Source organism: Bos indicus, chromosome 14 (genome assembly GCF_029378745.1).
Source record: "Bos indicus isolate NIAB-ARS_2022 breed Sahiwal x Tharparkar chromosome 14, NIAB-ARS_B.indTharparkar_mat_pri_1.0, whole genome shotgun sequence".
NCBI lineage: Eukaryota > Metazoa > Chordata > Mammalia > Artiodactyla > Bovidae > Bos > Bos indicus.
In genome coordinates, this window is record NC_091773.1 from 67,895,363 (window position 1) to 67,908,270 (window position 12,908).

The following is a 12,908-nucleotide window of genomic DNA, read 5'->3' on the forward strand; positions in this document are numbered from 1 at the left end:
CGCTGAAGGTGGGCGTTTGCTGTTTCTGCTCTGGAGTCGTTTCACTGTGACACGAAGCTGTAAACTGAGGCTTGCAACCCTGTCTCTGGATGAGTCTCACTGTTGAGTCCTGAGGAGTCCAGGGAGTGGAAGAAAGGGACATGGCAGGGATTCTGAGAACCAAAGGGGGAGGCAGAAACTGCTCGAGCCTGCCACTGACAGCAGGGCTGGAGGGTGAGATTAGCAGCCAGGACTACTCTGATGGGGTGACAACAGCTGTTCAGAATCACTGGTAACTTGCAAGTTGAGAATCTATGTGTCAGTCATCCTGGCCTAGCCTTTCCCCACACTTGCAAACATCTCCCCAACGATCTCCACCAGCAAGCCTAAGGGAGGCGAGTTTCTGTCTACTCTCATGGCATTTATTTCAAGAAGTTGTCACAATGGTTAAATGATTCATCCCAGGTCACACAGTGAGATCAGTCATGAGTTATATATAAAAGCAATGTCAGAGTAGAATGAAAATAAGTATATAGAGCCCAGCAAGAAGATCCCACAAACCACCAGCTTACGTACAGGACTGTTAAACTAGGGTTTGGGATGGGTGGATCCTTGCTCATACTGCTGAGGTTTTCAGAGAGGCATAGAAGAATGTGAAATAGACTTTGCATGTGGTTTGCTGACGGCTTATTTCTCAAGATAAACTAGAAAAAAAAAAAAAAAATTAGATAAAGCTAAAAGTGAGTTCCAGGCTAGGTTGCATTTAAAAGAGTACTGTAGCCCAGCAGGCCTCCAAAATGTCATGTCAGCTTTCAAAGGCATTTCACAATTGCTGCAACAGCACTGATGGAATAAAGCCAAGCGGCGTTAGAAGCAGCCCAGTCCCCTAGACGTCGATAACAATGCCAAAATCAGAAAGGACCATTGCCTAGCTTGACATCTGGGTCCTACAGCTGCCAAATCATATCCATTAGCCATGCCAAAGTCATCCTCGGAGAAATTCCTCATGAGACGCTCAGTGGCCCAGCAAGCTACAAAATCGCCCAGGATCCAGGCAAGCAACGGGTTCCAGTCTTCCAGCTTCTGCCAGGCAGACTTGATCAGAGCAGATCAGTAGGAAGCGTTCAGTAGCTATCCTCTTGTTCATAAAATGGGCATTCCACCCATAGTGTTTGTGTGTGTGTGTGTAAGACAGAAAGAGACAGGAGTGACAGAGAGGGCACCGGAAAGCAATGACAAAATGAACAAAAAACATTCTTTTAGGGGATGGGGTCCAGTGGTTGGGCTCTGGGATTTCACTACCAAGGGCACAGGTTCGACTGAGTCCTGGTTAGGTAACTAAGATCCCACAAACCTTGAGGCCAAAATAAATAAATAATGCATTTTTTTTTACAAGTTGTCCAGATATGGGGTTAACATGATTAAGTGAACTAAAAAGAGAAGTGTGGAGAAAAAGAACACCTTGCTCATTTCCTAATCCCTTGTCCCGGTACGACAGGAGACTGTGACACAGGGGCTGAAATGCCTCCAGCAGAAATGACAGTCACACTTTCCTCTGCTGAGGAGGTGAAAGAAAGCAAAGCTGAAACTCGGCGAAGCTGGCCAAGCCAGGCGAAAGCTTCTCTCCCACCTGCACATCTGCCTTGGGCTTTTCTTCTTTTCAGATTGTTGCAAGAAAACAGATGGCTGCAGAAGCCTGAATTTTAAATTTATGAATGGAAATTTGAACAGATGTTAGCAATCAAGATGGCATATAAGAATTTTTTTCATACCATGCTTACAGCCCAGCCTCCTTCACATAAATGGGAGGGGAGGTCATAAAAAGGGTAGTTTTTGATCTCAGGACAGCATGGATCCAGCTTGGTGATTATGTGGCACCATAACGGAAATATTGAGAGAACAAAGGAAGAAAACACAAATCAGCTCCCTGTATAAATGCTAAATATTTATCTACAAAATGATAAAGTGTATCTGCAAGAATACCATTAACCCATCAAGAGCACATTCCCTGTTTTAAGTGGGGGATGTTCAAGCCCAAGGTCTTAACAAATATCTGTGAACACCTACTTGCTTGGATTCTGTTTAGATTTTTGACGTGATATAGATTGTTTGGTTTGGTTTGGCTTGGCTGAATGTCCCAGACATATGGTGCCTTACTACATTTCAGGGAGGAATTTTGTAAGAGCTAGTAAGAGAGCTGATGATATGGGCATGTGTTCATTATCCAAGGCTAGGAACTGGCCTAGGTACTCAGGGTGGGAAGCAGCAAAATGAATCGAACCTGATCTAGTCCCTCAATACACTGAGAACTGAAGCAAAAGCAGGTATGTAACATGAGGCTTGACAAAGGTACACGTTGAAAGTTGTAGGAGTAAAGGGGAGGAGTGGTTGACGGGACTGGATCATGACATCTTAAGATATCATGGTTCCTGATATCTTAAGAAAAAGGGAAAAGTCAGGAGCTCGCAGCCATCTGGGAGAAGAGTGTCACCCAGGGCTTGTTAGCCCACTCCAGTACTCTTGCCTGGAAAATCCCATGGACGGAGGAGCCTGGTAGGCTGCAGTCCATGGCATCGCTATGAGTCAGACACGACTGAGCGACTTCACTTTCACTTTTCACTTTCATGCATTGGAGAAGGAAATGGCAACCCACTCCAGTGTTCTTGCCTGGAGAATCCCAGGGACAGAGGAGCCTGGTGGGCTGGCCGTCTATGGGGTCGCACAGAGTTGGACACAACTGAAACGACTTAGCAGCAGCATGCTTTCAAAATACGGGGTGACCATAAAGTATGGAAATGTGAATTGTAGAATGTAATCAGGTATTAAAATATAATGTCAATAAGCCACTTATTATGTATTCATCTGGATTTTCAGACTTGGCCACCGTGGCTCTGCAGAACTGGCCTAGGTGTACTCAGGCTGGGAAGCTGCAAAATGAATCCCACCTGATCTAGTCCCCCAAGACAATGAAAACTGAAGCCAAAGCAGGCATGTAACATGTGGCCATCACTTCTCACCACTGCCTTCCAGTATGGTTGTCTCTCTATGGTTGTCGAGGACTCCAACAGCCTGTGGCTCAGATGGTAAAGACTCTGCCTGCAATGTGGGAAACGTGGGTTCAATCCCTGGGTTGGAAAGATCCCCTGGAGAAGGGAATGACAACCCACTCCAGTATTCTTGCCTGGAGAACTCCGTAGATAGAGGAGCCTGGTGGGCTACAGTCCATGAGGTCACAGAAGAGTCAGACGGACCAAAACATTTTTTTTGGCTCTCCAAAATCCACTTCTTGCCACTGCCATCTGTGATGGTCGTGTCTTCTTCTTGAGAACTGAAACGGCCTCACTAGTCTTCCTGCTTGTGTTTTTGCCCACATCCATCATCCACAACCAATCTGTTCTCAACACCATAATCAAAGCAATCCGTTTGAAGCAGTAGTTCTCAAAGTGGGGTCCTTGGGACTAGCAGCAGTAGCTGCAGCTGGGAAGTTGTTGGGAATGAGAGTTCTTGAGTTCTCCTCAGCTATAGAATTAGAAGTTCTGGAGGCAGGGTCCAGAAATCTGTTTCAACAAGCCCTCCTGCTGATTCTGATGCCTCCTAAGTTTTGAGAATGAATTGTAAGCATAGGAGAGGTAATGTCGCTCCTTGGTTCAGCTACAAGGCCATCCACATATCATCTGGCATGTGGACCCTTCTCTTACAGCCCATCACTTGTCTCTAACCCACTTGCTCTTTGGCTATACACTAGGTCTTGACATTTACTGCACCTTCTGCCTAGAAGAAGGCAATGGCATCCCACTCCAGTACTCTTGCCTGGAAAATCCCATGGACAGAGGAGCCTGATAGGCTGCAGTCCATGAGGTCGATAAGAGTCGGACACGACTGAGCGACTTCACTTTCACTTTTTACTTTCATGCGTTGGAGAAGGAATGGCAACCCACTCCAGTGTCCTTGCCTGGAGAATCCCAGGGATGGGGGAGCCTGGTGGGCTGCTGTCTATGGGGTCGCACAGAGTCAGACACAACTGAAGTGACTTAGCAGCAGCAGCTGCCTAGAATGTTCCCCAGCACTCCAGGCCTCCTACCACATCCACCATAGCTCAGTCCCTCCCCACCTTCTTCTCTGCTCAAATGTCACTTTCTTTTTGACACATTACATATTTATGGTCTATCCCTTCCCACTAGAATGTAAGTTACTTGAGAACAGGAACTTTGTTTCATTGGCTCCTGTATTCCCAAGGCTGGACCTGTGTACCTGGTACATAGTGGGTGCCCAGGAAGCAGTTGGTGAAGGGATGAATAAATGATCCTGAAATAAGGTTCTACCAGAACCATAGCAGAATGTGTATTAACTGCATTACCTCACCAACTGTGCCTCACTGAATTCCCACAACAGGCCATGCAGTGTATGTTATCATCTTTATTTTACATGTGAAAAAGTGAACTGAATGAGAAAAAGAAGAGTAGTAGATGCTTAAAAAAAAAAAAAAAAAAGGAGAGGGTGGAGATATGGGGTGGTCAGAAAAGGAAATCTTCCCTAATCTCCAAGTTCTGGGTCTGACAGGGAGCCAAATCCATCTACATTTTGTACCATCTTTACCAGTTTTTGTTGCAATTGGTCTGGGCAGAGGAAATGCCAGATTACTCTGGTATTTACCTGAGCAGAATGTAATTAAGGAACAAATAAAGCTCTGCTTTCAATGATCCCAGGACAAGGTTACAAGTAGGAGAATTACTGTTTAGTGTACTGGTATTTTCCTATTGTAAACACAGAAGACAGAGATATTTCCTGAATATTCAGATAGTTCTTACTATCTCCCAATGACTTTTTTCAGTTTTAACAACAGTCCATCGTGTATGTTATTAATGACCTGGTAGAAGTAGATACTTTAACATGCTTATTAATGTGCTCAAAAATGAACACCCTATCAAGCATTATGGGGATTTCTTCCCCTCCGGCAATTAAAAATTGTTTCCTGCTAAGCATCTGCCAGAATGAAAATCCAGTCCTGTGGCCAGGGCTAAAGAGCGAATCTGGTAGTGGTTCATCTGCAAAGGACTGTGTGAGGAGGCAGGCCTAGGGCCTTCCTCCCGCTCCACTGTCCACCTCTCCAGTGATCTCATCTAGTCCCAGGGCTTTAGTACCGTCTGCATGCTGTTCACTCCTGTGTCATCAGTCGGGGGCCAGGAAGGAAAATAGAACCCCCGCGGGGTGACAAAACAGAGGGAATTTAATCCAGGGAATTACTGACAAAGACATTGGAAAAGCTGTGCGGGCAAACCGGGGAGAGTCAGATAACCCAGAGGAGAGCAACAGCAGGAAGCTGTGACCCTCCCTGGGGCTGGAGAGACAAGGAGGGCAAAGTGGGGTTTGCGAGAGTTTGGAAACAGTGTGGGGGTGGGGGGAGGGGGACTTGGAGGAGAGTCCGAGCAGTGGGATCCAAACAATAGAGGAGATGCATTAAAGCTGGAGATGCTGCTCAAAGCAGGGAGAGGGGAAAGTACTCTGGCTTTCCCCTTCCTCTTGATCTTTAGCCTTCTGCCAGCACTGGTCAGACTTTCTCAGAAGTCAGCTGGCAGGGGAATTTGGGGAACATAGCTTGCATGGGTCACCCCCACCCCAATTTCCATGCAGAGCAGAGCAGGGAAGAGAAGGAAGTGAGTGAGAGTGCAAACAGGCAGTAATGGACACTGCTGCTAAATTTACATCTCCAGCTCAGACCCGTTCTTTGGGCTCCAGATTCTTACATTCAGTTGTTCACCAGACACTTCCACGTGGGTGTCTAACAGTTCTAACTTAACATGGTCCAAAGAGATCTTAACAGCTAACTCCCCCTGATAGTCTCTCCTTCTCAAAATGTTGATCACCCAACTCAGTCATAAATATGAGTGACCTCTTATTCCTTTCTTTCCTCTCTGTTCCTTCCAATCTTTTAGCAAGAGCCATTGATTCCACCTCCCCAACAGTCCCTCGCCAGGCTTCTGAGTCTCCACTATTACCTCCTTAGGCCAAGCCACCATCCTTTCTCTGCTAGGTAACGATCATGACCTCTGAACTGGCCATGGTTACCCACCCACCCAGCCTCCGCCCCGTCTCCTTACATCCATTGTCCAGAGTTCAGTTCCTAAAGATCTGGAGGGCAAGTATAAGGAGTCAGGATGTTATTCTCAGTAACACAGGAGCCACTGAAGGAAGTGACATAAATGATTTATGTGGTAAAGAGACCAGCCTAGATTCTTCATGGGAACTAAAAAGAAGGGATCAAAGGTGGAAGAAAGAAGACTGATCAGGAGGTAGTTATGCATCTCAGCACTCTTATCCCACCTCTTCTACACCTGTGCACTTGCTCAGCCACCACTGGCCTTCTCACTGTGCCTCCAACATGCCAAGCCCCTTCCCTCTGAAAGGCATCCCACAGCCTGGATGTCCATCCTAATGTGAGCACGTCTGGCTCCACATCATTCAGGCCCTACTCTCCTGGAGAGCTTTCCTGACCAGGTGGTAGTAATTACAGCTGCTCACAAATAGCCCACCTCTGTCCTTAGGGGCACAGAGTGAGACTGTACTTCTCTGCACCTGGGCAGTTGGTCGTGGCCGTGCGACTTGCTTTGCCCAATGAAACATGGGTGAAGCGATACACATTGCCACTGAGGGGGTGCCTAAGAGCCACTGTGCGTTTCCCCATGATTTTCCTCCTGCCACCAGACTGGCAGTGTTCCAGATCATGGCTCCTCCACTGGCCCGAGACCTGGAGTGAAGATGACGATTGTTCAGAGTCGCTCTCTGCCAACGCATGGACTCCTGGCATGAGCACCATGTTTCCTGTTTTAAGCTGCTGAGACTTTGAGATGGTGACCACAGCACGCCTAGTCCACCTGGACTGAAATAAGCCCTCAGTCCCTTACATCAGCCTGTGCCAGGTCCATTGTAGAAATACTACCACCAAGTGATAATTTCTACTCGGTGATTTTACCCATGAATTTTGTTTCTCTTATGCAGCCCTCTCCAAACTCCATGAGAGAAGGAGTTCTGTTTACCTAGTTCACCACTATACCCCCAGCTTCTAGGAAGGAGCCCAGGACAAGTCACTAGGCAAATATCTGTTGATTAAACCTCCAATGCCTTGCACATAGCATTTGTGGCTTATGTGTGCTATTTTGTTGAGGCAGTTGGAATGAATGAGTCTTGCACTCAGCACATCTGAAGCATCAAAGCCTAAAGCTTCACTCTGCTATTTATGGGTTAGGACAGTTGCTCAGGTTACACCCTTCCAGCTAATTCACAGGAAACCAATTTCCCCAAAGTCACCACGATTTCTTGGTCAGAAAAAGCTCTGCTAAAGACCATATGCAGCAGATAAACAAAAAGGAATCAAATTCTAGAACCATAAATCATAAGAGTGAAGTTGCCCAGAGTTAGGAGACAGAATGGAACAAAATCCATTTTGATACTGTTTTATCAATTCTATATGGCAGAAACATTACTTTGCCAACAAAGGTCCATCTAGTCAAACTATGGTTTTTCCAGGAGTCATGTATGGATGTGAGAGTTTGACTATAAAGAAAGTTGAACACTGAAGAATTGATGCTTTTGAATTGTGGTGTTGGAGAAGACTCTTGAAAGTCCCATGGACTGCAAAGAGATCAAACCAGTCAATCCTTAAGGAAATCAATCCTGAATATTCCTTGGAAGGACTAACGCTAAAGCTGAAACTTCAATTCTTTGGCCATCTTATGCGAAGAACTGACTCATTGGAAAAGACTCTGATGCTGGGAAACATTGAGGACAGGAGGAGAAGGGGTCGATAGAGGTTGAGATGGTTGGATGTCATCACTGACTCAATGGACATGAATTTGAGCAAGCTCTGGAAGTTGGTAAAAGACAGAGAAGCCTGGCGTGCTGCAGTCCATGGGTCGCAAAGAGTCGGACACGACTAAGTGTCTGAACTGATAATGGCAGATAGCTATTTTACCCTTTTTCAAGTTTTTCAATGCCAACTAAATCTAATTCCCCAGAAATGAGACAAACCTCTGATTTCACTATGGTCATAAAATATTGGCATTGAAGAAAACCTTAGTGATTACTTAATTTAGATAAATCTATTTATCAGCTGGCTTGATTTAATTGGAAACCTCGGAGGGTCTCACTGTTGTCTGCCAGAGGTTTAGAACTTAAAAAACTCAAGTTAGAGGTCGTTTTGCTTAGTCATTACCTTTTCAGACCAAATACATTTTAATACGCTTTTTCAAGCATTTCATTATGTAGTTATAATAAAGCTGTAAAGAATATCCTTATTATAAAATTAGGGCTTCCCTGATGGCCCAACAGTAAAGAATCTGCCTACAATGCAGGAGATGTGGGTTCCATCCCTGGGTCGGGAAGATCCCCTGGAGAAGGAAATGGCAACCCACTCCGGTATTCTTGCCTGAAAAATCCCCATGGACAGAGGAGCCTGGCAGGCTATGATCCAAAGGGTCACTGAGTCAGAAACAACTGAGCAAGTGTGTAGGATTATAGAATTAATCCTGCAATATTTTTTGTTTTATATTTTTTCTCCTCACTTCAAAATTTCCCTTATGGTTTCAAAATGTCTGAGATATTGAAGAAATAAATTCTTAAAAACTACAAAGTTACTGTACCCTTTTGTTTTTTAGGGCAACCAAGGTAAATTAATTTTGTTCTCCTTATTTAAATGTCTCCTAGACCCTAGAAAACAGGCTATATCCGTAATAAGCAAGTGTATATTGTCTTTAACTTGCAAAAAAAAAAAATACCAAAATATAATTTCTTAAACATCTGATCTGAAAGTATTAAGTTTTAATGTCGATAGATGGTAATTTCTGCAATCTTGTCTAACCTAAATTCAACTTTACTAACCATGTCCTAATCCTGAAGTTCAGGTACTAGGCACTTGCAGGTGAAACTTTTTAAAAAATGAGCTCATACCATTACCCACATGTGCTCAAAATGGGATAGTTTGAATACTGCACGCTTCTCAAAGAAAGCCGTATTCACACATAGGAAATCATTTAGATGTGGTTAAGGAAACAGGAAATTTTCACATTGGCTTTAATATTTATATTTTACCAAAATTTTCCTGAACTTGGTAATCATTACTAACACTTTTCATAGTAGTATTTACTGAATCTTTAAAAACAAACAAACAAACAAAAAAACTGAGCAGAAAACGTAGAGTTGAAGAAAACTGGATGTCAGTCTATACAATGATTTTTTACTTTCAGCATGACAGACTTTATTTTGGCACTTTAACAAATATTTTGCTTTACAGCAGTGACAAAATATTTGCCAGAAATTTCCTTTTCCTGGCATGAATATTCCAAGCAGTTAATATTCTACGAACTGAACTTTGCTATGCTTTGCACAGTTAGAGGTATACCCACTACACTCATAACCTCCATAACCGAGGGACATTGTGCAGCTTTAGAAAGTGCTTGCACTTCTTTCAATCACTCTGCAGTAGACTGAATCTGTAAGTGATGGGACAGGACTTTGAGAATTAAGGCCATTAAGAATTTAAGTAAACACTGTTCTGAGTGCTGCATCAATTTTTTTTTTTTGAAATCTGTGGCAATTCCAGGGAATGTCCTCTAAATGAAGCAAGTATTCATACTTCGTTAAAAGCAAATTATATGTTGGAAAGGTTGCTGTTTTTCCTGTCTTCTTCCTACTTTGGCAGTTCACACTTTAAAACAAAATTGGTGGTAAAACAGAAAAAGGAAATGTTCAGTTAGAAGGAAGTCCCCAGCCAGGGCGCCAGGGTACCCTCACATTTCCATCTCTTCCTCAGGCATCACTGCTCTCTGGCAACCTCATTCCTAAGCAGTGAAGCCCTCCTTTTAACGCCTAGAACCTCCCTGAGGGACTCTTCTTCCCCATAGTGTGAACTATGGTATTCCATCTATTACTTCTTCAGTTAAACTTCAGGAGAGATTTGGAGCACAGTTTCAAAGGTAAAACAATCCAGAGGACTAAACCATAGATACCGACATCAGGAAAGCCCTCTTTAGTTCTTTGGAAATCATAGTCCTAAAAGTTATTTGTCAGAGCAGGTATCCATCTCAATATTGCCATCAATATTGAGCTATCTTTATAAAGGTTGTGAAACTCACAATTCCCTCCCTGGGAGCCTTCCAATATCTATATCCAAACACACACAGGATGATACATTCAGATTTCCTCTGGCCAATTCAGAAGCGAATCTGATAATAAACAGCTTCATCAAATGAGCTCTTTGGTTTTGATTTACAGACACCGTGGAACACTCAGAAATCAAACCCACAACATCCTTGAGAGCAGACGGTTGTTAGCAAAGGGGAGGTGTACATTTGATCGAAAATGTACAAAATTTATAACAGTGACATTTTCAATATTAGGCCACATGATTTATTCAGTAGTTTTTATATTCCCAAATTACAATTTACGTCTATTCGTAAGACTACAAAAGTTACCATTAGAATTGTCTGTGCTTATAAAATACCAACTTTTTTTTTAACTGTTATATATACTCATTAACACCAGTCTGCAACGAGTTACATAGAATCATAGGCACTTCAAAGGCTTAAAAAGACGTTTACAACTTAAATGCATTTGTAAGAACAAAAACTGATTTTTTCTTAAGTCCCTACTCGTACCTTCAAATTGCAAGAAATTAGCAAATACAGTGGCCAAAGGAATCTGCAGCAACTTCTCAAAATACTGTTAGCATCTTTGGGTTTGCTGAGGCTTGTCAAAAACTCACATCAAATCCTCTCAAAAGAAGATCTGAATGGATAGACATGACTAAACAGTTTTGTGGTGATAATCCAATTTTACACATTAATTTGCTGTTGCAAATCTGCCTGAAGCTACAGGTAATGAAAAATAAAGCAAGTGTAAAATGGATAGTCTGACACTTAAAAATTTATACAAAGTGAAGGTTAAAGTTTACATATTTGAAAATCACATATACACTAAATTACCATTATCTGAATTACCCAAAGACAAATTGCACCGTAACAGCTACAAAAGGCATAGAGTTTTGTTTTGTTTCCAAGGGCGAGCAGAGGAGAGGGGAACAACAGATAAATTAACAAAGTAAGACCAACTTGATAAGGTCACTCTGAGACATGCTGACACAAATGAAATAGCTTTCATCTTCGAACCATCGGATAAAAACACTCTTTTCATATTTGCGCATAGAAATTTAAACCGATTCCATATACATTGAGCGTTTTTATAACATAATATTTTGCCACTGCTATTCACAGAACACTGCAGATGTTAAGTTTGAATTTTATGTTGTTCTAAAGAAATACATGAAAAGATTTAAATACAATGGGATTTTTATCATTAAAGTGCCAGAATGGCTCTTTAATGAAAAAAAACAAAAAACAAAAAACAAAGATCTTCATTATTCTATGCAAAAGCTTTATTTTTAAAAGTTCAGTGATCTCATAAATAGAGACACTAAATGGGAGTTTTCACGCATAAAACTCCTTAGTAGGTGCCTTCTGATAAGCAGCACTGGATGGTTTGCGTTCTCCAAGGTCATAACTTCCTTCATCCTTCTTTCTCATGCGATACACCAACAGCAGGATGAGGAAAATTGCAAAGAGAAAGCCAATAACTCCGCCAGCAATGACAGCTGAAACACACCAAAGGAAGATTACTTTTAGAAGAGATTCAAGGATGGCAGAAATCAGCTTTGTTAAGGCCAATTTATCGACACTTTCATAAAAAGCTTAATTTGAAAACCCCAAAACTAAAAAAAACTGGATTCAATGAAGCAACCAGGTAATTAAGCAAAGCTGACATTCTTCAAGAGGTATAATACTTCCTTTGATTAGTATTAATAATATCACCCAAAAGCCTCAATAAGAAAAAAATCTGGCTGTGACCTCAACTAGTTCCATACATTAAAACTCTTAAGCCTTTTCAGCATTCACTTTTTGTAATCTAATCTTCTAATTGCTTTTTCAATGAAAACACAAAACATGATATAACTGACTTAAATTTTGCAAAGGGAACTGTGCAAAAAGCATGCAAATTTCCTTTGTCATCTTGGATTTGGGGCTTTCCTCTCAAGGATCAAGTATTCTACAAAGGTAGAGGTCAGATCTGTGGTTGCTAAGGGAGGGGTGGGGGGTGGGGGAGGGCTAGATTGGGAGCTTGGGATTAGCAGATGTAAACTATTATATGTATAACTGAATCACTTTGCTGTACATTAGAAACTAACACAACGTTGTAAATCAAATATACTTCAATAAAATAAAAAATTTTTAAAAGGACTGTGTTCTAAAATCTTGCAAATCTTCCCCTTTAAAATCAAAGGTTAATACTTTGATTTATGATTAGAGACAACATCCTTCTGTGCCGTAGGCACTGTATCAACGGCCCTCTCCATAAAGAACCTTCTCTTAAGTTTATCTTGAGATCAGGAGGTCTTGAATCAAGCCTGACTGAGCTTCACATTCTGCCATACCTGACACCCAGTTGTTCTAGACCAATTTAGGCCTTAACTTTCTTCTTGCCTCTCCCCACCCCAACCCAAATGGCGGGCCAAGGGGTAGGCTGAGAGAGCTGACAGAAAACAGCGACATCCTTTGCCTAACCCTTGCCTCACTCGCTCTGAAAGGAAACAGGTGCTCAAGATGGTTTTCAGTAGTAAGGTAACATCCGGCAAACCCTGCTGATACTTCTAAACATCACTCAGACAACCAGAAGCCTATTTAAGGACCCTCCACCAGGCTACTGACCTGCCAGGACTTCTGTTCGTTTAAACAGATTGTCTGAGTGCTTCTCAGTATATACGTTTGTGTCCTCTTCAGCTGGGTCCGTTTTCCTTTCTGAGTCAGGGAGGTGAACTTTTTCCTTATCAATTTCTTCAGGTGACTGGTATAGGCAAAAAAAAAAAAAGAAGAAAGATTATAAAA

At 42.4% G+C, this 12,908-nt stretch overlaps 1 protein-coding gene across 1 annotated transcript in view; it reads right to left on the bottom strand.

The window, feature by feature from the left end:
• Positions 1-9,201: 9,201 nt before the first annotated feature.
• Positions 9,202-12,908, bottom strand: part of SDC2 (syndecan 2) — a 121,546-nt gene continuing 117,839 nt past the window's right edge. Inside the window, exons 4-5 of the mRNA XM_070802868.1 lie at positions 12,732-12,867; positions 9,202-11,620 (exon numbers count right to left, since the gene is read on the bottom strand). Of these exons, the coding sequence (XP_070658969.1) occupies positions 11,457-11,620; positions 12,732-12,867 (300 nt within the window). The 3' untranslated portion in view covers positions 9,202-11,456. The remainder of the gene's footprint in view (positions 11,621-12,731; positions 12,868-12,908) is intronic.